The sequence below is a fragment of the Setaria viridis genome, chromosome 7 (assembly GCF_005286985.2).
Source record: "Setaria viridis chromosome 7, Setaria_viridis_v4.0, whole genome shotgun sequence".
Taxonomy (NCBI): Eukaryota; Viridiplantae; Streptophyta; class Magnoliopsida; order Poales; family Poaceae; genus Setaria; species Setaria viridis.
The window spans coordinates 35,174,923-35,200,424 of NC_048269.2; the positions used below are offsets into that span (position 1 = coordinate 35,174,923).

Genomic DNA, 25,502 nt, shown 5'->3' on the forward strand with positions numbered 1-25,502 from the left:
CATATCTCGAATAACTTACTCTGCATGGTATGACATGATTTCTGAATTTTGCCATATGTCAAAACAGATTCAACGCAACTAGGCTGCTTGAAAAGCTGAGGAACAAGAGATTAGTGTTTGTGGGCGACTCAGTCAACAGGAACCAATGGGTTTCTCTGGTGTGCATGGTGGAGGCCTCAATACCTGATGACAGGCTCAAGACGCGTATCTTCAATGGCTCTCTCATATCCTTCAAGGCATTGGTATGCTTTTCCTTCACAATTCTACAGGCTAAACAGAAACCAACAATTTCGGTTAACCGATTCAAGCGCATAATCATTTCAGGAATACAATGCAACAATAGATTTCTACTGGTCACCGTTTCTTGTGGAGTCCAACAGCGACAACCCAATTATCCACCGGGTGGAGTACCGGATCATAAGGGCAGATAGAATTGAGAAGCATGCCAGTGTCTGGAGGGATGCTGACATCATTGTATTCAATTCTTACCTGTGGTGGAGGAAGCAGAAGGATGACATGAGGATGAAGGTTATGTAAGTCAATTTCTTTCTTGATGTTGGGTATCTCATTGTCGTCAGAATTTTTTTTTTTGCCATAACTGATTAAGAAAACACAGAATCTGAAAAGGTTTCCAAGTGCAATAAAATGGGTAACGTTACGAGTCTATGCAGGTATGGTCCATTTGAAGATGGCGATGCAAGGTTAGATGAAATGGAAATGGTCGATGGTTTCGAGATAGCTCTGAAGAAACTAACTGAATGGCTGGGAGAGAATATTGACAAGAACAAGACTAGAATCTTTTTCGCAGGATCATCACCGACACATTCCTGGTGAGAGAGAGAGAGAGAGATACCCTTGCATTATTTGTCAACACAGATAGTACAATCTACAATGCCTTGCCTACATCTCGATGGCATCAGGTTTTAATACATGTAATCTCCAGGGCTAGCAACTGGGGTGGAGAAGACAGCAACAAGCGCCTCAACGAAACAGAGCCGATCTACAAAGTCGGGTACAAAGCGGCAACTACAGACTACAGCTTGATGGCCAAGGCTAAGTCATATTTTAGAACACTGGAGCCCAAGGGTATACATGTTCAGATACTGAACATCACTGAGCTGTCTGACTACCGCAAGGACGGGCATCCTACGGTGTTCAGGAGACAATTCGTTCCTCTAACGAAAGAGCAGATTGCGAACCCAGCCAGCTACGCGGATTGCACGCATTGGTGCCTCCCGGGCGTTCCTGATGTCTGGAACGAGTTTTTATACGGCTACCTCATGTACAAATGATACTTCACATACCATCCCAATATATAGTGTAGAAATGACATACTGCATCTCTAGATTAGGCTGCTTTGCTTTGCTTTGCTTTGTTTTGTGCAGAGAATGTCTGGCCCCATCACATTTACATGTAGAGACAGACAAAAGGATCTGTCTGTGCACCACCTCACTACAGTCTACAGGAGACATTCAGAGTTAACGGTGTATATCATCAGTGTACTATTTGTTTTGATCTGACAGGGCAACATAATTCTGCAAATTATTTTTTCACAGAGATTTACCATGTCAAAGAACAACTTAAGAATGAGAAACTGTCCTAGGAAATTCCATTTATACAGACCGTCAGGGAGGCAAGCAAGAAAAAGCAGCACATTTGAGCGATGGATCAACGAGAGAAGAGCGACCTGAACAGTAAGGGCTGCAATCACTAAACCAGCAGTCTGATCCCTGAGGGAACCATGTGGAGTAGCAAGCATTAGGTAACAGGTATCCCATGATAGCGACTGCTTCTGCTTCTGCTTCTGCTTCTGCTTAAGCTTTGCAAGGATTCCCTCATCTCATATGCTATAAATCAGTAACAACTTTACCCCTCTCCAGTGTTGCTTGCAGATGTTTCTCCTCCTCATCCATGCTTTACAGAGCTACTGTACCTGCCAGAAAGAAACAATTTTTGCCCGGCCATTGTATTCTGGACTCAAGTGCGCCTTCATCTTCGCTGAGTTGTCTTGCGACAAATATGGCAGGAAGGACGTCATGTACCAGCACTGGAGATGCCAACCTCATGCATGCGACCTTCCTAGGTATGATTATAACAGATTTCCCTAGTCCAGTTGGGAGTATTTTTTTAGCTCAGTTTTGATCTTGTCATTGTCAAGGCAACAGTTAAATAAAAATTGAAGGTGCAGTACTACAACAACAGGATGTGCCAAAATCAGAGAGTTACAATTTTTTTAAAAAAAATAAATATTTTCATTTACAGAAGGAAGCAGGGAAACATCTGCTTAATCTGTAACTGTAACAGAAAACAGAGAAACAACTGTTACTGTTAAAATAGGAAAATTGATCTGATTGTGGCGGTTAGATAATTAATTAACAGTGAAAGACCAGTGGAGAGGAAAAATCCCACCTACTTATTTTTATCATATCCATTTCATAGGCCTAGAAGGCTAGAAAGGAGATCATATCTTGCATAAAATTCAGTCATTGACAAAAGCTTAGGATGCATGGTGTATATGAAATGATGCCTGGATTTTTCTCCATGTCAACAGATTCAATGCCACTAGGCTGCTTGAAAAGCTGAGAAACAAGAGATTGGTGTTTGTGCATGTCAACAGATTCAATGCCACTCAACAGGAACCAATGGGTTTCCCTGGTGTGTATGGTGAAGGCCTCTATACCTGATAACAGGCTCAAGATGCGTGTCTTCCATGGCTCACTCATCTCCTTCAAGGCATTTGTATGTTTTTTCCTTCATAAATCTAAATGCTACTATAAATCCAATGATTTCCATTAGCCGGTCCAAAAAAAAAGATTATCAATTTATTATTTTAGGAATACAATGCAACAATAGAATTCTACTGGTCACCGCTGCTGGTGGAGTCCAACAGCGATGACCCCATTATCCACCGGGTGGAGTATCAGATCATAAGGGCAGACAGAATTGAGAAGCATGCCAATGCCTGGAGGGATGCTGACATCATTATCTTCAAGTCTTACGTGTGGTGGAGGAAGCATAAGCCTGGCATGAGGATGAAGGTCATGTAAGTTCAATTCTTTCCCTTCCTACTCATATATAGGTAAAGAGATGCAAGGCCATGCAATCCCATCCTGCTAGATTACCAATTTCATCACAGTCAAAAAGTGACTGAACTGATATAGTAACAAACCAACAAAGTTTTCAAAGGAAATGAATATCTTGGACATATTTTGAATGGGCAGGTATGGCTCATTTGAGGAAGGTGATGCAAGGTTAGAGGAAGTGGGGATGGTGGATGGTTTTCGCAGGATCATCGCCTACATGTACATTCCTGGTGAGTTCAGTACAAGCACTACTCCTGCATCCTGTGCCAACACAAGTAAAGCATCGGTACAATACAATACCGCCATCCCCATGAAAGAATGAAAGTGATCCAAGATGCATATATGATTTTCAGGGCTAGCAACTGGGGTACCTCGTGTACAGATGACATACTCCCTCCGTTCCAAATTACGGTTCAGATAACTTTGGCTTGAGATAAAATTCATTCAGAGGCCAGGCAGGCAGTCAAGCAGTCAGCACATGTCAGCAGTGGAATGAACGGGAATGGGAACCTGAGCAATAAGGATTGGGTCGTCGCCGCCTCGCCGCGGGCGGCAAGGCAGCAGCATACGACACCGCGGAGGCAGGCAGGCAGAGGCAGGGTCGATCCCGACCCTCGAAGCCTCGACGCCATCGCTGCGTGCAGCAGAGCGCCGTTGCAGCTCACATCCAGACGCGCTGCCGTGCAACATGGGAAGCCGCATACCGTCCCTGTCCGCCGCTTCGGGAGGCTGCTGATTCACCGCCGTCCGCCGGTGTTGACGAGGGAGACAGGCGGCGGCGATAGAGGCACGTATTATTAGTTGAACAGCTTTTTTGTCACTGGACTGCCAAGATACGCACTACTGGTGCTACTGTCACTGTCACTGAGCTGGATGAATGCTAGTCGATCTTCTAGTGTTTGTGCGATTGGTGATTGACCTCAGATCAGGAGCGAGCAATTGCAAGGCCGTCGTCGGCTGGAAGAGCAGCTAGCTAGCATCCACACGCAGACACGCTACAGCTAGTAGTACCGGGATCGACGAGAGGACTGCGTTAACCTGCCACTCTGCCAACCGTGTCAGTAACTTGCCTTTCCATAATCAGTGGACAAATTGCATGCAAGAAGGAGAACAAGAGACTTTCCTTTCAAAAAAAAAGGAGAAGAAGAGACTAGAAGCGAGGAAGAGGACCAGAAGGTGGAGCGATAAGAGAAAGCAGGAGGCGCTGGTGGTTGAGCGCAATTCATCCATCCATTCCATTCCGTTCCGTTCCCATCCCAAAAGAAAACGAAAAACCATGGCGCTCTCGCTGTCCCTCGTGGCGCCGCCGGTAGTAGCTGCAGCCGCCGGCAGCACCTTCAGCTCTCGGAGTAGTAGGACGGCGCTGCGGCGTGGTGGTCGGAACGGCAGGGTGGTGGCGATGGCTGACATACTGGGCGACTTCGGGGCGCGCGACCCCTTCCCGGAGGAGATCGAGAGCAAGTTCGGGGAGAAGGTGCTGGGGAACGTGGACACCCTCCACCAGATCCTCATCCCGACGCTGTCGGCGCTGTCGCTGGCCGACCTGCCGCTGCAGCCCGGCGCGGAGCCCCTCTCCCTCGACGACGCGCGCGGGCTCCTCTTCAAGGTCGTCGGCTGGAGGCTGCTCCTCTCCGAGCACGACGACCAGCGGCCCGCGCGGCTGCAGTGCGTCTGGAAGGTGCGCGACGAGTCCTGCGGCCAGGAGCTCATCGCCAGGATCAACGTCGCGCTCGACGGCGCCGGCCACGCCCCAGCAGCGCTGCTCCTCGAGGCCCCCACCAACCAGCAGCTGCAGGTGAGGGCCGAGCTCTCCACGCCCTCCGCCGCCGGCGACAGCCTCACCATCAACGACTACATCCTCGCCGCTAGGATAGACAAAGTCAAGACGCTCGATCTTATCCCCAAGAAGCGAGTCTGGGCATGAATTGGATGAATTTCTCTTCATTTTATTTATCGGATGAATTTCCTTCCTTCCTTATTATTTGTAGCAGTGCTTGAATTGTACGGCCGATTCTTACGAACCAACGAGTGAATGGAAAATTTTGGAATTCCTCCTCCGTTTCAATTCTGCCGCTGCTTATTGATTGTCAAGTAAATATGCAAAAGGTGTTCTTTTTTCTGGTGACTAGCTTTGTTTTTTTTGGCTTAATTTACAAACGTCTTTAAAGTAAGAAATCCAAGTATGTCATTTTATTAAATTATTTGAAATGGAGGAGTAATTCCAAAATTTTCCATTCACTCGTTGGTTCGTATGAATCCGCCGTACAATTCAAACACTACTACAAATAATAAGGAAGGAAATTCATCCGGTAAATAAAATGAGGAGAAATTCATGCCCAGACTCGCTCCTTGGGGATAAGATCGAGCGTCTTGACTCAAGGATGTAGTCGTTGATGGTGAGGCTGTCACCGACGGCGGAGGGCGTGGAGAGCTCAGCCCTCGCCTGCAACTTCTGATTGGTGGGGGCCTCGAGAAGCAGCGCTGCTAGGGCGTGGCCGGTGCCATCAAGCGCGGTGTTGATCCTAGCGATGAGCTCCTGGCCGCAGCGCTCATCGCGCACCTTTCAGACCACCCTATCGTTCTGACCACCACGCCGTAGCGCCACCCTACTACTCCGAGAGCTGTAGGTGCTGCCGGTGGCTGCAACTACTACCGCCGACGACGCCATGAGGGACAGTGAGAGCACCATGGTCTTTCGTTATCTTTTCGTTTTCTTTCGGGATGGGAACGGAATGGAATACTACGCTACAAACGATTTGTGCTAGCACAGGCAAATTAGCATGCTGGCGGGCGTGTTTGGCACCCGCCAGCACAAAGCTTCGTCGGGCCGGCGAGGGAGTGCCTGCCAACGCAGTGCTTTCAAGAAAAATCAAAATTGTTTAAATACTTGGCAAATGATTTCAAAATTATTTCAAATTTTTACACATGCACATAAATGTTATTTAGTGAATTTAAAAAATATTATTTCATAGATAACACAAATTATAATGAATAGTTAGTTCACTTGTCACTAGGTTGAAACCTATGTGACAAGTGAACTAACTACTCATTCTCATTTGTGTTATCTATAAAATAATATTTTTTAAATTGACTAAATAACATTTATATCAATGTGTAAAAGTTTGAAACAATTTCGAAATCATTTGGCAAGTATTTAAATTCTTTTGAAATTTTTTGAAAGCACTGTGGCCCGCCAGCACTGAGGCACTATGCTGGCGCCCGCCAGCACTGAGGCTCTGTGCAGCCACCACTCCCGCTCGCTTCGCACAAAAATTTGGAATAGACTCCCATGGTGGGCCCTACTCTTCTCAAATCTTATCTCCTCCATTCACCTCTATCTCCTCTCCTCTATCTCCTTCCACTTCTCCCTTCTCCTCCACGGAGACCCGTGCACCGAACCTGTGGGCAGCGGGCGTGGGCCCGTGCTTCGGCCGGCCAGCGAGCGGTGAGGCACAACGTGGCGAGCGGCATGGCCAGCCCCCCGGCGCAGCGCAAGGCTTGGCCCCTGTAACTACCAGGTGTTAAAAAGTTTAAGAATGGCTATTATGGTGTTAATGGAAAATTTTGGATGCTAAAGAAGGTATTATGGCCAAAGTCAACTGGAGAAGTGAAATGCAAATTTGATATTCAAAACTGGAGAAATGTGACAAGAATATGGAGCTGAGCCTTGAAGGTATTTAGAACTTACAGGAATCAAATTGGAAGTGAAATTCAAGTCATAAACACCTCGAATTCAAAATCAGAGATGGATCGACTTGGTACTGTTGTGGGTACTGTTCATGGTCTGAAAATACAATTCTGGAATCAGTACCGATCAGTCAACGTTGAATTTGGTTTCTGGCAGAATTTTATTGAATTCTGAGAAATTTCAGATTAACAACTTGGATCTTTTTGGAGACTGAGTATTCTTGGATGTTTAGAGGTCAATTTGAGTATGTTTATGGACAAGGAAGATTTGGTTTAATTATTTTAATCGGAGCTCAAAATGTGAATGTTGTACTGTCAGTGTCAAAACTGAATGCCAAGGTCCCATTCAGTTTTAAGAGCAGTGAAATATGCAAAACTTTGGCTTGAGTTTTTGAAAGATTTGGTATGTAAGAGTTGGGTTTTCATATGCAAAATGGAACCCCTGTCATATGGTTAACAAGATTCACTGGATGTTGGGCAAAATAAATTGAGTTTAGACACTTGAATCTGGACTTAAAGTGGAGCATCGGGCTGATTTTAAAGTTCCTGACGAAACTGAATGGAGGGGGCGATTCAGTTCCTGACGAAACTGAATGGAGGGCGCGATTTCAAAGTTCCTGACGAAACTGTCAGTGTGACTGACGAAACTGAATGCCAAGGACAAGGAAGGCTTGATCGCCTTTGGCACCTGTCCTTCCTGGCCTTGGTGGAACAAGAAGGTGACGGAGCTGACGATGATGGAGAAGGCAACTAGGGAGTTGAGGAAGCTCCTCAGTCCAATCGGAGAACTGAGAACCATCATCTTGGGGGTGGCTTCTGGCTTCATTCTTCTTCAGAAAGCTGCAGTGCAGAGCGTAGCTCCCTCTTTTATTGTGCACTCTCTAATACAAGTGGTCCAGGTTTATTGCTAATCAAGTAACCTGAACACTGACTCTTGGGCCATCCATAACAAGGGATGCAGTGTCTGAGTGTTTGGTATGTATAAATGGGGGTGAAGATGAAGCCTACCATCATCAGAACGTTTTTCAACATGGTGTGCCACCATTACCTGCAGTCCTTTTGAAACTGACCATCAATTATTTGCCCTGGCTTCTGTTTGGCTTCCTGCCCATCTCTTTTTTTTTTCTTGACAAAAAAAGTACGTTCAGATTACGAATAAGGCAATCAGTTGCACCAACGTGATTATTCAGTCTCATGCATGTACCTCTCATCTTGTTAAAAGGAAGATCATAAATCACCACAATATTGTAGCATGCATCAATTTGGTTTGGTGTGAGCCTTGAGATGGTGAACTCTACTTGGTGCTAGTAGTCAGTAGCCTCTTTTGCCTTGTGCAGCTTCAGCGTATATATTATAACTAATTGAGTGCCTCCAAAGGCCAAATACAGGGTTAGGTGAAATTGTGTGGTGCTTTTTGCTGTGTTTGGTTTAGGTATCATGTTCTAAGCATTGGAGTCTATTCTAATGACAGTGCTTGGGCTTGGCTGTTGAGTTGCACATGATGCTATGTATATTGCTGATCCTGTGCCAGCCATTTTCTCAGCAAAAAATGTTTCTTTCTGGCAGGTACAGTAGCTCTGTAAAGCATGGATGAGGAGGAGAAACATCTGCAAGCAACACTGGAGAGTGGTAAAGTTGTTACTGATTTATAGCATATGAGATGAGGGAATCCTTGCAAAGCTTAAGCAGAAGCAGAAGCATAAGCAGTCGCTATCATGGGATACCTGTTACCTAATGCTTGCTACTCCACATGGTTCCCTCAGGGATCAGACTGCTGGTTTAGTGACAGCAGCCCTTACTGTTCAGGTCGCTCTTCTCTCGTTGATCCATCGCTCGCATGTGCTGCTTTTTCTTGCTTGCCTCCCTAACGGTCTGTATAAATGGAATTTCCTAGGACAGTTTCTCATTCTTAAGTTGTTCTTTGACATGGTAAATCTCTGTGAAAAAAGAATTTGCAGAATTATGTTGCCCTGTCAGATCAAAAAAAATAGTACACTGATGATATACACTGTTCACTCTGAATGTCTCCTGTACACTGTAGTGAGGTGGTGCACAACCAGATCCTTTTGTCTGTCTCTACATGTAAATGTGATGGGGCCAGCCATTCTCTGCACAAAACAAAGCAAAGCAAAGCAGCCTAATCTAGATGCAGTATGTCATTTCTACACTATATATTGGGATGGTATGTGAAGTATCATTTGTACATGAGGTAGCCGTATAAAAACTCGTTCCAGACATCAGGAACGCCCGGGAGGCACCAATGCGTGCAATCCGCGTAGCTGGCTGGGTTCGCAATCTGCTCTTTCGTTAGAGGAACGAATTGTCTCCTGAACACCGTAGGATGCCCGTCCTTGCGGTAGTCGGACAGCTCTGTGATGTTCAGTATCTGAACATGTATACCCTTGGGCTCCAGTGTTCTAAAATATGACTTAGCCTTGGCCATCAAGCTGTAGTCTGTAGTTGCCGCTTTGTACCCGACTCTGTAGATCGGCTCTGTTTCGTTGAGGCACTTGTTGCTGTCTTCTCCACCCCAGTTGCTAGCCCTGGAAATTACATGTATTAAAACCTGATGCCAGGCAAGGCATTGTAGATTGTACTATTTGTGTTGACAGATAATGCAAAGGGTATCTCTCTCTCTCACCAGGAATGTGTTGGTGATGATCCTGCGAAAAAGATTCTAGTCTTGTTCTTGTCAATATTCTCTCCCAGCCATTCAGTTAGTTTCTTCAGAGCTATCTCGAAACCATCGACCATTTCCATTTCATCTAACCTTGCATCGCCATCTTCAAATGAACCATACCTGCATAGACTCGTAACGTTACCCATTTTATTGCACTTGGAAACCTTTTCAGATTCTGTGTTTTCTTAATCAGTTATGGCAAAAAAAAAATCTGACGACAATGAGATACCCAACATCAAGAAAGAAATTGACTTACATAACCTTCATCCTCATGTCATCCTTCTGCTTCCTCCACCACAGGTAAGAATTGAAGACAATGATGTCAGCATCCCTCCAGACACTGGCATGCTTCTCAATTCTGTCTGCCCTTATGATCCGGTACTCCACCCGGTGGATAATTGGGTTGTCGCTGTTGGACTCCACAAGCAACGGTGACCAGTAGAAATCTATTGTTGCATTGTATTCCTGAAATGATTATGCGCTTGAATCGGTTAACCGAAATTGTTGGTTTCTGTTTAGCCTGTAGAATTGTGAAGGAAAAGCATACCAATGCCTTGAAGGATATGAGAGAGCCATTGAAGATACGCGTCTTGAGCCTGTCATCAGGTATTGAGGCCTCCACCATGCACACCAGAGAAACCCATTGGTTCCTGTTGACTGAGTCGCCCACAAACACTAATCTCTTGTTCCTCAGCTTTTCAAGCAGCCTAGTTGCGTTGAATCTGTTTTGACATATGGCAAAATTCAGAAATCATGTCCTACCATGCAGAGTAAGTTATTCGAGATACGATCTCCCTACCCTTACAGGATGGTACAGATAATAAAATAGGAAGCAGGTAGGAGTTTTTGTTGCTTCTGATCTTTCACTGTCATTTAGTTTTGTTGCAAGTTTGGTTTCTTGTTGCCTCTGGCTAACGACCATAATCAGATCAGTTTTTCAATCTTAAAGTAAGTTGTTGTTTTTTCGCCGTAGTCCTATCCTTTCTTATGTTTCAGTTGTAGATTTATTGAGTGTTTAACTGCTTCCATAAAACAACGAAAATATATTATCCTTGCAAAATTCTTGACTACGATACTGACAGTGCTTGTTGTTTCTAAAACTGCACCTTCAGATATTCTGGAACTTTCGGACTGACAAGAAGAAAATTGAACCGAAACTACCTGGCAAATCTTATAATCATCATACCTTGGAAGGTCGCATCCCTGAGGCTGCCATCTCCAGTGCTGGTACATGACATCCTTCCTTCCATATTTGTCGCAAGCCACCTCAGGGAAGATGAAGGCACACTTGAGCCCGGAGTACAATGGCCGGGACACGTTGTCGTACACCCACCTTCCCCTCGACCAGTTGCACTCCTCCTCACCAGCGTCCCCCGACTCCGTAGTCCCTCTCATGGCTGGTTCTTGGAGCCCAGCCTCCACCTTCACCTGCATTTCTTGGCGTCCATGCTCGACTGCCATTTGCACTTGTGCTTCCTGGCCTCGGTCAAGCAAGAACGTGACGGAGCTGGCGACGATGAAGAAGGCCACTAGGGAGCTCACGATGCTCCTCACTCCAACCGGAGCATGGAGCATCGTCATCTTGGGAGTGGCTTCTGTCTTCATTCTTCCTTCAGAAAAGTGTGGCGCTTAGCTTGGCTCCCCTCTTTTATGGTGCACCTCTCTTCTCTGCAATGGAGGCATCACACTTGCACATGGCTAAGTGGTCCATGTCTAGTGCTAATCATAATCGAACAAACTGACCAATGACCCCTGAGCTAACCATATAACGGGAGCAGCGTCTGCCTGTTCCGAATAATCGAACCATTTGGTAACTAAGAATGAGCAGGCTCAGCTTACCTTTACTGTGCTGAAATTGAGACAAATTGAATTTTATATATGTCAGTTTACAGTTTGTTGTATAGTCGTCTGAATTTGCAAATCACCAGCTAAATTGATCCCATACTTTTTTCGTGTGATCAACGTGTTCCAATTCTGTTGAAACAAAAAGCAACGGGGAATAAAAGATGCGAGGAGGTCCAAGTGCTGGTTTCTGGTGCCGACAGTCCTGTCAATCCACCACAGTATCACACCAAACCTGGCAGAAAGGATGCAAATAATTTAATAAAGTGACATACTTGGATTTCTTACTTTAAAAAGACGGAGTTTGTAAATTAAGCAACAAAGAAAAACAAAGCTGGTCACCAGGAAAAAATAACACCTTTTGCATGTTTACTTGACAATCAATAAACTAAACTTGAAGTCATTAAGCCACTAATGCAAAGCAAAGAGCACCAATGTCCCAGACTTCCCCACCTCAAAGCATCAACTAATCATGATCTCTCTTAGTGTTGGTTGTAATCTATGGTAGCAATATAATGTATATTTTCGTCTTAGCATTCCTAATTTAAGTGCTACTCCTCTAGACCAAATAGTCTGTTCTATCCCACAGTGGAAAAATGATCTGCATTTTCGATGGTCAACTTGGTCATCAGTGAGTCTGCCGGAGTCAATTTGGTCAGTTTTTCAGAGTCATCTATCTCATGCTGTTTTTGCTTTAATGAGTGTCGAGACAGAGCATGCACCGACGACCAAGCCTTTCTGAATGATCCATTTCAAAGGAACGTGCCTTTTTTTGAGCATGGTTGTGCTGGAATAATCATTATTTTACGAAACATGAAGATCTGAATTTGATTTTGAGAGACCAGATGGATGATCATTGGCGCCACACCAGCACCTGCAGTCTCCTTTTAAAGTAATTATTGGCCACGCCTTCTATTTGCCTTTCTTTTCAATCTTTGGCCAAAAGGTAGTACCTTCAGATTTAACAATAATGAAAGGCAATTGGTGGTGGCACCACTATTATGATGCTGGTACCTAGAGGCAAATGCAACATCACAATCTTTCATCAATTTGGTTCAGTGCTGAATCGTAAAACATATAGTAGCCTCTTTTGTGTTATTATCTTGTTTGAGCAAAGGACTAAATGAGTGCTTCCAGAGACCAAAGAAAGGGTTAGGTGAAATTCTGTGGTGATAGTTGCTTTGTTTGGTATCCTGTCCTAACCGGTGGGCTCGGATGTGTTTGGCTTTGCTTGCTTTCAGTCATTCAGCTGTCTGGCCATTTACTGAACTGAAAAATTCCTTGTGACTTGTGTGGCAGGTGCAGTAGATCTGAAAAGCTTGGATGATGAGCGGCAGCATTCAGCAGGGAATCTATCTGGTTGCAAGGTTGGAGAAGGGTACAATGATTGCTGAGTTGCAGTAGAAGGCTAGCAACATCAGAACTGTACACACGCACAGTTGCATGTAGCCTAGCAGTTGGTACCATGGGATTCCTGCTCCTGCTAGTTGATGGCCACATGCCTTCTTCTCTGAGGAACCGCTGAGTCGGAGTTGCTGTCGTTGCCCTTGCAGGTACGTTCCTGTCCTGGACAGAGAGGCATGCAAAGATTCAGTACATCTAGTTAAGAGTGAGGTTAATAGATTATATATATGCATCAATTATATTAGTGGCTGCCAAGGCACGTATTAGTTGAACACAGCTTTTTTGTCACTGGACTGCCAAGATACGCACTACTGGTGCTACTGTCACTGTCACTGTCACTGAGCTGGATGAATGCTGGTCGATCTTCTAGTGTTTTTTGACCTCAGGAGCGAGCAATTGCAAGGTCATCGTCGGCTGGAAGAGCAGCGGTCATGTAGTACCGGGATCGACGAGAGGACTGCGTTCACTAGGGTTTACCTGCCAACCGTGTTGCCTTTCCATAATCAGTGGACAAATTGCATGCAAGAAGGGGAAGAAGACACTAGAAGGGAGGAAGAGGACCAGAAGGTGGAGCGATAAGAGAAAGCAGGAGGCGCTAACTGGTGGCTGATCGCAATTCATCCATCCGTTCCATTCCGTCCGTTCCCATCCCAAAAGAAAGGAAAAGAAAACGAAAACGAAAAATCATGGCGCTCTCGCTCTCCATCGTGGCGCCGCCGGTAGTAGCTGCAGCCGCCGGCAGCACCTTCAGCTCTCGGAGTAGTAGGGTGGCGCTGCAGCTAGCGTGGTGGCGATGACTGACATACTGGGCGACTTCGAGGCGCGCGACCCCTTCCAGAGGAGATCGAGAGCAAGTTCGGGGAGAAGGTGCTGGGGAACGTGGACACCCTCCACCAGATCCTCATCCCGACACTGTCGGCGCTGTCGCTGGCACACCTACCGCTGCAGCCCGGCGCGGAGCCCATCTCCCTCGACGACGCGCGCGGGCTCATCTTCAAGGTCGTTGGCTGGAGGCTTCTCCTCTCCGAGCAGGACGACCAATGCTCGCGCGGCTGCAGTGCGTCTGAAAGGTGCGCGACAAGCCCTGCGACCAGGAGCTCATCGCCAAGATCAAAGCCGCGTTCGACGACGCCGGCCACGCTCCAGCAGCGCTGCTCCTCGAGGCCGAGGCCCCCACCAACCAGCAGCTGCAAGTGAGGGGCGAGCTCTCCACGCCCTCCACCGCCGGCGACAGCCTCCCCATCAACGACTACATCCTCGCCGCCAGGATAGACAAAGTCAAGACGCTCGATTTTATCCCCAAGAAGCGAGTCCGGGCATAAATTGGATGAATTTCTCCTCATTTTACTTATCGGATGAATTTCCTTCCTTGCTTGCTTATTATTTGTAGTAGTGTTTGAAGTACGGCCGATTCGTACGAACCAACGAGTGGATGGAATTAAATTCCTCCTCCATTTCAATTCTTCGTCGGCTGGAAGAGCAGCTAGCTAGCATCCACAAACTACAGAAGCTAATATTATATGGTTGCAAGTCAAAAAGTTTGAGAAGATCGACCACACGGGACCTACAAGGCTACGAGGAGTCGAGGACAAGCAAAAAAGGCTAGCTAGCTAGCTAGTGTCAAGGCCTCAACCACCTCACCAAACCATCTCTCTCTCTCTCTCAATGATCGACCGACAACAATAATTCAGAGATGATCGACTGAATCCAATATAATTCTGCTACAATATATAGTAATGTGGATCAGGTGCTAATTGCCGTTTCAGACAGGCTGATGGCAGCAACATGCATGCACGCACGCGTACGGTGGCATTCATTCTTTCTTGTTAATCCCACCGACGGCATGCATGTGTATGGCTCTATCATTAATTACTCATGTCCCAGCCATGACTTTGGTTTCCACTCCCTTTTTGTTGCAAAAAAAAAATAAGTATGTGCGGCATTAATCTAGTTTACCAATACTATGTTCACCATCCAATAAAGAAAACTATGTTCAGAAACATCTCAATTATAAGAGAAAAAAGGGAGAACTAAACAATATCTAAGCTTAGATGGACAATCTAAAGATCTGCCTATAATAAAGTTAGGATGTGCGTGCATTTGTTGAGTGAGTGCGTACGAATGTATGCTTAACAATAGGATTAGACGACTGTTTCCGTGATGCTTTATTTGAGTGAAATTTTTGGGCTACCCAAGTCTTTTTTTCCCAATATTTTATCACTTAGCTAAGTTTAGCCCTAATTTCCTGAGCAGAGGCCAGGCCGGAATTGGGCTTCGTGTTCCTGCTGCTTCATGATGTGTAGAGAGCCCAAAACAAGAGACATTGCTGGGCTTACTACATGAGGAGTCTGTTCTCGGAGTTGGGCCAATAATGAGTGTCTGGCTGGTTAAACACGCAGATGCTATGTGGCTTCCGGAAGCGCGTTTACTCCGGTGTTGGAGATTTGTGCGAGCTTTCTTGTCAGCCTCAGCCCAACTCTCTCACATGCTCCAGCCACCGCCGAATGGAGGACAAGAGAGATGGGGGACGCGGAGGAGAATACCATTTGCTTTGAAAGTTCAAATGTAATTTTTCTCTTAAACCATTAATCCATTTTGAAATCCGTTTGAACCACTGTGTTACTTGGAATTAATGCAGCAAAATAAGATTCAATATGGGTATATTTTTATATGTACTCTTTAAATCAACATTTGGAATGTGTTGTTTCAACATTTTGAATAACTACTTCAACATTTTGGACATACTGCTTCAACATTTATATACAAAATGTTGATATAGTCTATCCGAATCGTTGAACTAAATTTGAGAAAATATTGACTGCATTAGTTACTTTTTTATGCTTAAAATGGCAAAATAGTATAATCTGATTTTTTCCAGAACGAGTTGAACTAAACTCTTCATGTTAAAAATTACATCACCATACATCTTAGCATATAATTAGGTAATAGCTAGGACAATTAGAAGAATGAAGAAAGAAAAAAACAAAAGCATGTACGTGTTAGGAATAAGATCTTGCACGTACGTACATGGCAGAAATACTGTAGTGACTGGAGGGAATTAATATAGAACAGCGTGTTAACAATTTGTCTTCCATGTGCACCATACCAGAAACAAGATTGGTAAAGATTAATTGTTCAACTGGTTATTATTGTTGGAGCAATTGCTATCTGCCAAAGTACACTTCAAGTACTACTGTTTGCATAGTATGCTTATTGTTATTGAACAAAATTCTGAATCGTGTCATTGCTCGTACTTCCTCACGCATATCAAACCACATAATCATTCCTGCAGGATCACTCGACTGGTTGGACTTGGATCCAATGATGTCTCTCACAATTATATATACTTACTGCAAGATGAGACACGTCCTCACAACAAGCACAAGTGTTCAAAGGGACAAACAAATTAAAAGCAACTGTAACTACTGCACATTCTCTCAAAAAAATTAACTGATACAAACCAAACTGAACACCATATACATTTTCCTAGCCTAAGTCATCACTTTTATACAAGCATTGCTATAATGCAGGGCAAAGTGGGGGCTACAGCTGCTACTTTTGTGGCTGTCCTAGATTACCTCCTCGTGCATGCATGCACCTTGGCAGCCAGTACAGTATATGAAAACCAAAACCAAGGCAATCATTGCCAAAAGAAACGACATGTATAGTATAGATAGTAAAAAATTAAAGCACTTATTAGCCTCCACGAATCATTTCTAACAGATCCATCAAAGCAATATAATATAATACTTGCAGCTCATTTCTTTTTTGAACAAATTAAAGAAGCAGATAATTAGCTAGGTTTGTCTTTGTTGGTTTCTTAATATTTGTGGATCGGAGCCAGGTCAGCCCTTGTGCAACCCAGCAGATCAATGGACACACGTCTTATGCAGAAAGCTTAGGAATCTACTTCCATCTCGACGTGGCAGCCATTCAACTTGGGCGTGATTTGAAAAGGGCTTTCGTGATCGATCCTATCTGCAAACAAACTGGGACTTGCATTGTCATGCAACTATAGCTTGGACAATACTTTTAACTTATGATGAAAGATACATCAGTTTTGTCTTGTAACTCTTAATCTTTCATTAGGAATCATGCATGGCCAGATTATGGTGATATTTTTTGGAAAATTACAGAAGTGGACAGAGACAAGGTTTTCTTATCGACGAATGGAAGTAATGCATATAATTCATGTCCATAGAGACTCTTTCTTGAGGCACGCCTCCTGCAGCATCATTGCAGTGTTCCCCGCGGAACCTAAGCTGCCGGCCAGCATCTGCTGCTGCTGATGAGCGGCGGCAGTGCTGTTGAACGACGTGTTCATCAGGCCGTTTTGCATGAGCAGGCTACCATACGCCTCGCAGTCCATGAGCTGCTGCTGTTTTCGCTCGAGTTGTTGCGATGCTGCTGATGGTGGTGACGAAACAGTTGCATGGCCATCGTGCTGCATCTGGACGCAGAGGATCTCAGCCTTGGCGAGGGCGAGCTGCATCTGGAGTTGTGAGACTTGCTGCTGGAGGTAGGAGATGGCACCGACGCAGCCGTAGACAGGGTCCCTCATCCGTGCGTTGGCCTCGTACACCAGGCTGCTTACCGCATCTGCCCTCTGCTGAGCAGGCAGCTCCTGAAGTTATGAACAATCGATGGGTGAGGGGCAGGAGGCATGGAATCGATCCATAAGAGCAAGGCAGGGCAGCGGAGAATTGAGGGGCGGACCTGGAGCATCTTGCTGACATTGCTGGCGCCAAAGACCTTGTGGACGATGGCGAACTTGTGAGGATCCTCAGGAGGGAAGTAGGGCGCGAACACGCACTCCTGGGTACACCGCCGCCGTAGCAGCTTGCACGACGCGCACGGCGAGCTGCTGCTCCCACTCCCGCTGCTGCTTCCGCTCCCGGCCATGGCAACCAGGCCTGACAGGGAGGGCTTCAGAGCGATCGAGCAATGAAGGGAGGCGAAGGGAAGGGGGAGACTGCTAGGTGCAGAGCCTCCTCTTTTATAGAGCCAGAGGAACAAGCAGATATGTGTTTAGTACTCTATTGCCATGCTGATCTATCAGCTAATGAGCTTCCTTCCTGCTGGAATGCTGGATCATAGCATGCATGTTTCTTTGTCTGTATATAGCAGCAACAAGAAGATTGATTGCATTGGTGGCACGCAGCATATACAACCGAGGAAGTCTTTATCTCTCCTTCATTAACACAGCTTAAATCAGGACGGACCAAGCATGGATGCACTAGGATGAACACAGGGAAATTAATGGCATGTGGATGTCTGCATTGTTTTTCTAGACATTCACACGGTCACCTCTCTCCCAATCTCATCTCCACCGTTCCATCTTTTACATCGACCACAGCCGCTTCAATTTAATCCTCATTATATCATAATATAAAATGATCACGAGAGCAAGAGAAAACGACAGAGTTGCACTGCTTTTGTTTATTCCATGCATATGAAACTAAGATGACGAGGAAAGCAGACACGTATGTAGGCAGTAGGTCAGGAGTGGCTACCCATGCATGCTGCACAAGGCCAAGACAAGAGCAGGATTAGGGATTTGTCGTGCATTGCAACAGCAGGAGTGGCTACCCATGCTGCACAAGCCGTAGAAGCATGCGGGTGGTGTGTTAACAATGCACTAGTGTAAGGTGTGGATAGAGGCAAGCCTGCTATGCATCCATCGTACATGCATGCTGTCCAAGGAGATCGTGTAGACCTCCACTAGTTGTGGCATCAACAAGGACAAGTGTGGGGGTGACACGTACTATATGGTCTGGCGCCCACCAGCACTGGTGATGCAGACCCTGCAACGACCTTATATTTTACCCACATCTGTTTCCAGTTTGCATGGCACAACAAATTGGCGTCGCAGGCTGCCTGGAGCAACACGCACGCATTAGCATCAAGTCCTGAAAATGACAAATACAAAGGCAATGCCATGCTGCGAGGTTTCGTTGTTTGGGGTCAATTAATGATATATGAGCAGCTAATAAGCACGCACGATGATTGATTCATCTTCAATTCACTTTAATTGCCATGCATGAGATGGAAATAAGCTAAGGTCCCCAGGAGGAGGAGGCAGGACTTCTAATATAAGGAAGGTTGCATTGCTGCAATGTGCGTGTGCACATGCAGTTGCTATCAAAATTTCCAAAGGTGTGATTGAAGCCTAATATGGATGGATGCCATGTCAGTCAAGTACAACCATGGCTGCCCAGGTAAATTACACTTGCCGACAGTGAGGCAACTCTGTAAAACTAGTACGCAAAGTCTTTGAATGGCATTCAAAGTCAAACTCGATCCATCACTATCAAAACACGACCAATTGTTCACATCTAAGCAGTTCTGTGGTTCAACAGAGGCTCCAGGATTAATTCTACCAGAATGGACCAGGGCAAGTGCTAACAAATTTACCTCGGTGTCATTTCACGTACCATGTTAATAAGCTGACGCTAAGTTGACACACATGTTTATTATTTCCAGCTACAAACCTCCCAGATTTTTTCCAGGTAAGTTTCCAACAGCATATATAAAAGAAAGGTCCAAGTGCTTGCTCAATGGACATGTGACGATTGCATTGTGTCATGACAGATTTTTCTATTGTGCACTTGTAAGCTGAAAAATTTACGGTTTTTAAATATATTTTCTAGGGATCCAATGCTATAAAGTAAGCTGAAAAATACTCTAGTTATATTTTGAGGAACTGATAGACAGGGGATGCACATGAACATGATGATGTGGATTACTAAAGTAAATGAGGACGGCTGGCATGCACATGCTACCAATGCAACCCCCACATACCCATTCTCAATCAATAATCAGATGAATGTAATGATATGGTTATCTGACAACAAGGCCTCAATACAGCTCTATGTTCTGATCAAGGATGTACATAGAAAAGGAATAATTGGATCCGTAAGAAACTTGATATGCTCCGCGTATTGTTCCTATGAGTTGGCTGGTACTGCAGATGCTCAACTAGGAATAAGAGATTGAAGTGCATATGCACTATTAGGAAGAGTTAAGTAAAATTAAGGCATTAAACTCACCTCTTACAAAATAGCTACTACTCAAGATCATGTTCATTCTTCTTGGTCTTGTCAAGCATAGCGTACTAAGTTTGCTTCAAATCTCGCGCAAATTCCTTTCGCAGCTACGAAGCAGTTTCTTTATGTTCCTTGTTTTGATCCCTAACCTAAACATTGAACTTCCTGGTAACTTTGGTTTTCCTGGTTGCAAATTATACTTCTCATGAACACCTGAAGCTCTCCTTTTCATGTATTCAGCTGACTGTGTCTGAACTGTCACAGAAGAAATAGTAGTATTGGATAGGTGTTTGTAAAACTATGTCCAAACATTTCGACTATATAAGAAAAGATTCAGTCTAATAGCCCTGCAACTATCATAGATAATAGATGTTTGAGAAAACAAGCCATTAGCTACTCAAACATAAAGGAAGGCGTACTGGCAGTCAGATATTTTATCCCTGTTGATTGTATACAGGTATCACTCTTTCATTTTACTCAACATGTAAAAGTAAAGCAAGTTCATTTTCACTGCATTTACTTTTCTTAAAAAAATTAAAGCAAGAACAATTCATGGCATCGCAAAACTCACCAGAATGTTGTGCAGATAATGACTTGGGCAAGTTTTGAAGACCTATTATATCATTGATCTCGTCCTTCTCGATGGCATTAGTGGCTGCGATGAATGTGCGCTGTAGCATGTGCACATGCCTAAGAAAGTTACAATGCAGGCCAGTGTCAGTCTGCAGGGTACTCTATTTATTTGTGTCTTGAGATGTACAACCACAAACATAGCAATGAGAGATGAATCAACTTTCATCACTTGCTCTAAACATTATTGTAATCGTTTGAATAATAGAAACTGGTTGGTGCCCATCAGCGATATGAATATTGGATCAATAAGGGCTGTAATGGGGAAGTATGTATGTACGTACAAGTGAATCGAGTTAGCAATTCTCAAGAGAATCCTTGGCAAAAGTTAACCACTTGCAGATGGTGGTCTCTGGTTTGGTGGGGTGGGGTGGGGTGGGCTAGGCTGGGCTGGCTGAATTGAATGGGCCCACCATATCATGGGCCGTCCAGAGAAATCGTGGAGTAGGCCAGCTACTGGGATAACAACGAGTAGCGGTAGCTACTGGGATGACAGGGATGGCTACTGGTCCAGAGCGCGCGTGAGGCCTCCACACGCCCATCTTATCTCCTGTCGTACGCTGTCAGGCGCGTGGTCGCCACACGACTACCCAACGCGACTGCTATTATTGTTGCCGCAAAGGACGGGGACGGGCCCACCAGCAGAGGCACACGACCATGCCAAAATATCGCCCCCCGCCCGCCCAATCCCAGCCGTCCACGTGGCGCCAGCCCGCGAGGCCCACGCGCCTATATCTATCCCTTTCCCCCCTCCGTCTTCGATCCACCGCACACCCCATTCCACCTCCTCCCGCAATCCTTCCACCGGCCTCCACAACCAACCCAGATGATGCTTAGGGTTTCCCCGTCCCCGGCCGCCGCCGCCCATCCGTCTGCACCTGCCGCAGCCCCCGCTTCCGTCAGGGTGGCGGCGCCGCGCGTCTCGCCGCCCATTGGGACGGCTTGCAGGGCCGCCGGGAAGGGCAAGGAGGTGCTCAGTGGGGTCGTCTTCCAGCCCTTCGAGGAGATCAAGGGGGAGCTCTCCCTCGTGCCCCAGACACCCGACAAGTCCCTCGCGCGCCAAAAGTTCGTCGACGAATGCGAGGCAGCCATCAACGAGCAGATCAAGTAAGCGTCGCTGCTCCTGCTCCTGCTCTGCTCTGCTCACTCGCACTTTCGGATTCTGTTGTATGGTTTCATTCTGGAATCGTTCCTTGGATTTCGGACGAATACCCTAAGATTCGGTGTCTGTAAATTGATGTTGCTTCTCCTCACCTAATCCGTTTATCCAGTATTTTCTGCTTCTAACCTGGTGTGTGCTGTCTGCGAAATTATTGTGCAAGCATTTCAAATTGTTGCCTTGTTTCAATCGAATCGGGTGCAATTGGTTGATAAGGCTTAACATTAGACTAATTTTAGTGTTATTAAGATGTAAACCACTCCAGCCGTATATGCAATTTGATTTGGATCCAACCAAATATGACATCCATTTGACTCTGAATCATGCAGTGTGGAGTACAATGCCTCCTATGCCTACCACTCCCTCTTCGCCTACTTCGACCGTGACAACGTCGCTCTCAAGGGATTTGCCAAGTAAGTCGTCGTTTCATTTCGCGAGCCTCAGTCAGCAACACATGAACACATCATGTCCGAACTAATTATCTTATTGGTGCTTTTTTTTACACAAAAAAAAACTTCCCTTCAATGATGTTCTTGTGTGGGTTCATCTCTACAGGTTCTTCAAGGAATCAAGTGATGAGGAAAGGGAGCACGCTGAAAAGCTCATGAAGTACCAAGTAATTACCCCACTGCCCGTAGTTGCTATGTTCTTTTCAAACATACTTGGTTACTGATGCTGTGTGTTTCCTTGTGCTTTAGAACACACGTGGAGGGAGGGTGAGGCTCCAGTCCATTGTCACACCCTTAACAGAGTTCGACCACCCTGAGAAAGGCGATGCTTTGTATGGTAAGTTGCCGTGCATTTGCTGCTTATCTGGTGATGCTAGCTTTTGAGTAGGGGGTGGGATCTAAATATTAAGTAAGGGCCTGACTGCTGGCTGCATGCTCAGTTGAGCAGGGAAAAGTGTGGACAAGGAATTTATTCTGCAACTTGAGTCTAGTCGTATGAGCTGGCTTTCAGTGTATTGATAATAATAGTAGTAGATTGAAACACTGATAGTGATTAACTTGACTTATAGAATAGAAGGCTGGCTGTAACTTGGTAGTAACTTGGATCGGCCTTTTGTCCACGTGTGGTGTATTTGGAAGCTAATCTGATAGCTATGTTTTGATCTGTGCCTTCTGTCTGGTTTCAGCTATGGAGCTGGCTCTGGCTCTGGAAAAGCTGGTTAATGAGAAGCTGCACAACCTGCACGCTGTAAGTTGCTTTCACATGCTTATTTACTGAGAAATATTGTTTGGTTAGGCTTAACAAAATAGTACTACTTGGAAAATTTGTTGAAGTGAATAAAAGTGACTAACTTATTTATAGTCGATACAAGCCATATAGTGAACTTTTGCCCGTAATTAACAGGTGGCCACAAGGTGCAATGATCCTCAGCTGACAGACTTCGTTGAGAGTGAATTCCTTGCGGATCAGGTAAAAGCAACCAAACAAATTATGCAGAGCACTATTTTATTTTGCACGTGTTTTCCTGTACTTAACACTTAAGTGATTCTGACTGTACAAAAATTGCACTTCCATGAAAGGTCAAAGACATCAAGAAGATCTCCGAGTACGTTGCCCAGCTGAGGAGAGTGGGCAAGGGGCACGGTTAGTCTGTTGTTCAACATCGTGCTTTCATCTGCTATACCCCTTTGCATATACCCCCTGTTTGATTTTGTTGAGATGTATATGATTTGGGTGCAGGGGTGTGGCACTTTGATCAGAAGCTGCTTGAGGAAGAGGCCTGAAGGAAGGAAACACCATGGAGTAGGGTTGGAAGGTGCTCAAGGAAAGAGGAGTGAGATGACCAAGTTATGCAGCGGGGGTAACCAAGCGCTGGGTGAGGGTCTTTTTCATTGGGTGTAGGGTTGTAGTAGCAGTAGGACTTTTGTTGCGTAGATGGTTCCATGCCCTCCTGCAGGGAACATGATGCACTGAAAAGCAGTAGAACTTGTGATGTTATTGCTGTGGTTTGGGGTGCTCTGTTGCCATTGCCACCCCTTGGGATTATTGGAAATAAAACATGGCGATATGTGTTGCAATCTTGATGAATAAATGGTACCCCTTCTCAGCTGATACATGCTGAAGTGGTTCTACTCCTTTTCTTTTGTGTGGCTCAAATGTTGTCTGCTCAAGAGGCTGAGGAACCTATTACCTGTAGAGCAGCTGAGTTGGTAAACTGAACCTGTCTGTGTAACAGTGTAAGTTGGCGACACCTTATTGCAAGCGCTATGGAGACGATCGTTGTTGCTGAGTACCAGATGTGCCGCGCAGATGATTTTTCCTTTGGAAATCTGAATCTGCCAGTCAAGGGCTGGTGCCTATATATGTTATTACTTAGTAGTAAATCCAGGCAACATGCTCTTTGGAAAACTATATATGGATGTTGGTTGTTTGCAAATTGATGAAACAATCGTTTGGCGGACGAATTTCTCGAATCGTTTGTGCAAACGGCAACTGAACGGGCCCGCCAAGAATGATTGGGCCCACGTGTCATGGCACAATAAGCCCACTTTGCAGCCTCCAATTCTTTTTTTTTTCCGAGAGAGAGCTGCCTGCTGGGCTGTGGGCGGAGAGAACTAGATTCTCCCTCCTCTCCTCGCCTGCAAGGAAAGCACAACACTGCCAAGTGGGCCCATGACCCACCTGTCAATGCCACGAGAAGCTACTAGTACGTCTCTGGCTGCCGGGCCGCCTCTTCTTCCCCACACAAAGAACAGGTCCAGCCGCGACAGCTTTTACAATTTCGCCCTCAAAACCCTAGGCCAGAGCTGAAGCCTGAACTGAAGCTGCAGAGGCCACCGAATTCAAGGTGAGATTTGTTAAAGTACGAGTTTGATCTTTGTAAAAGGCAATGCACATGGATTTATAACATGTGTATGTTGGGATACGAGGTAGGCTACACTAGCGCAAATCAAAATTTCTACTGCGTATAACCAGGAAGAACTGCCGTATAAGGATCACGGGATTACCACTCGACGCACTACTGGTGCGGAAGATGTAGATATGCGTCGGTGCAGTGAAGACGATCACGTAGTCGTACGTAGTCGATCACGTCCAGCAGCTCCTCAGCAGCTCGTCCACGTGCAGCAAGATCGCCTCCGGTACCGCGGCTCGTCGTGGCTCGTCGATGGCTCGTCCAAGTGCTGCAGGCGCAACACCTCCAAGGTATCCACACGTGCAGGGAGGAAGCGTCGCAAGCCGGATTACTAGATCCGCGAGTTGCAACAGGCGAGGGCGTGGGAGGCGCGGCAAGTGTGTTTCGCCAAAAGGTGTAAACCCTAGGGCGCCCCCACCCCTCTATTTATAGAGGTTCCTGATGGGCCTCTGGGTCCGAGGCCCATTAGTACTTCTAAACCTAATCCAACTCGGATCAGATCCGAATTGGGCTTCTTGCCCCTTAAGTGTGTGACCCTATGGGTTCGGATACGTATAGACATGGCCCGAGTACTCCTACTCGGCCCAATAGTCGGTAGCGGCCTCTAGCAAGACGTGCCAACTCCTATACGCACACGAAGATCATATTAGACGAACCATCACAACATAATATACATACTATTCCCTTTGCCTCACGATATTTGGTCTAGCTTCAAGCCGACCGCTCTTTCTCGATCCTGTGATTCGGAATCCCTTTGTAGGTTAACTCTTAACCGTACGTAGCATGGCCATGCATTTTCGGATCCGATCACTCGAGGGGCCCAGAGATATCACTCTCAATCAGAGAGGGGCAAATCCCATCTTGATTGACCATGTCTCATAGCATGCTTCTTGACAAACCCGAAAGCTACCTTTATAACTACCCTGTTACGGCGTAGCGTTTGATAGCCCCTAAGTAGGTCGATCCACATCTAGAATACATGCGACAATCTCAGGTCTAAGGACAAAGCGTATATGTTGTTTAAAGAGAGAACTACTTCTCGTGTTGGGTCAGTCCTAACACATGTCTCCACATGTGTCCACATTATTAGTTCAACATCTCCATGTCC

At 45.7% G+C, this 25,502-nt stretch overlaps 4 protein-coding genes and 1 pseudogene across 5 annotated transcripts; 3 read left to right on the top strand and 2 right to left on the bottom strand.

The window, feature by feature from the left end:
• On the top strand, positions 1-5,148 carry LOC117863619 (probable pterin-4-alpha-carbinolamine dehydratase, chloroplastic). 2 transcript variants are annotated; one of them, XR_011898832.1, is made up of 9 exons: positions 1-242; positions 325-533; positions 672-830; positions 944-1,769; positions 1,881-2,083; positions 2,552-2,739; positions 2,835-3,043; positions 3,222-3,313; positions 3,437-4,505. XR_011898832.1 is itself a non-coding variant. In XM_034747419.2 (6 exons), exon 6 carries the CDS (start codon positions 4,180-4,182, stop codon positions 5,005-5,007), a length of 828 nt encoding a protein of 275 aa, XP_034603310.2. In that variant the 5' UTR covers positions 1,392-1,769; positions 1,881-2,083; positions 2,552-2,739; positions 2,835-3,043; positions 3,222-3,313; positions 3,437-4,179; the 3' UTR covers positions 5,008-5,148. The 2 variants fall into 2 exon arrangements, 1 of the variants encoding a protein (XP_034603310.2); XM_034747419.2 differs by lacking the exons at positions 1-242; positions 325-533; positions 672-830 and having other exon boundaries at positions 1,392-1,769; positions 3,437-5,148.
• A 3,600-nt stretch (positions 5,149-8,748) lies between these two features.
• On the bottom strand, positions 8,749-11,183 carry LOC117863616 (xylan O-acetyltransferase 13). Its single transcript, XM_034747415.2, has 5 exons — positions 10,637-11,183; positions 9,998-10,172; positions 9,707-9,915; positions 9,412-9,570; positions 8,749-9,313 (listed from the first exon to the last, which is right to left on the bottom strand). The coding sequence occupies exons 1-5, from the start codon at positions 11,053-11,055 to the stop codon at positions 8,965-8,967; spliced, it is 1,311 nt and encodes a 436-aa protein (XP_034603306.1). The 5' UTR covers positions 11,056-11,183; the 3' UTR covers positions 8,749-8,964.
• A 2,199-nt stretch (positions 11,184-13,382) lies between these two features.
• LOC117864959 (probable pterin-4-alpha-carbinolamine dehydratase, chloroplastic) lies at positions 13,383-14,065 on the top strand (annotated as a pseudogene).
• Positions 14,066-16,697: 2,632 nt separating this feature from the next.
• LOC117864960 (LOB domain-containing protein 12) lies at positions 16,698-18,149 on the bottom strand. The gene is made up of 2 exons (XM_034749020.2): positions 17,413-18,149; positions 16,698-17,320 (listed from the first exon to the last, which is right to left on the bottom strand). Exons 1-2 carry the CDS (start codon positions 17,596-17,598, stop codon positions 16,886-16,888), a joined length of 621 nt encoding a protein of 206 aa, XP_034604911.2. The 5' UTR covers positions 17,599-18,149; the 3' UTR covers positions 16,698-16,885.
• Positions 18,150-21,124: 2,975 nt separating this feature from the next.
• Positions 21,125-23,612, top strand: LOC117865720 (ferritin-1, chloroplastic). The gene is made up of 8 exons (XM_034749960.2): positions 21,125-21,479; positions 21,861-21,944; positions 22,087-22,147; positions 22,230-22,317; positions 22,667-22,728; positions 22,885-22,950; positions 23,061-23,124; positions 23,221-23,612. Exons 1-8 carry the CDS (start codon positions 21,199-21,201, stop codon positions 23,262-23,264), a joined length of 750 nt encoding a protein of 249 aa, XP_034605851.1. The 5' UTR covers positions 21,125-21,198; the 3' UTR covers positions 23,265-23,612.
• The last annotated feature ends 1,890 nt before the right edge of the window (positions 23,613-25,502 follow it).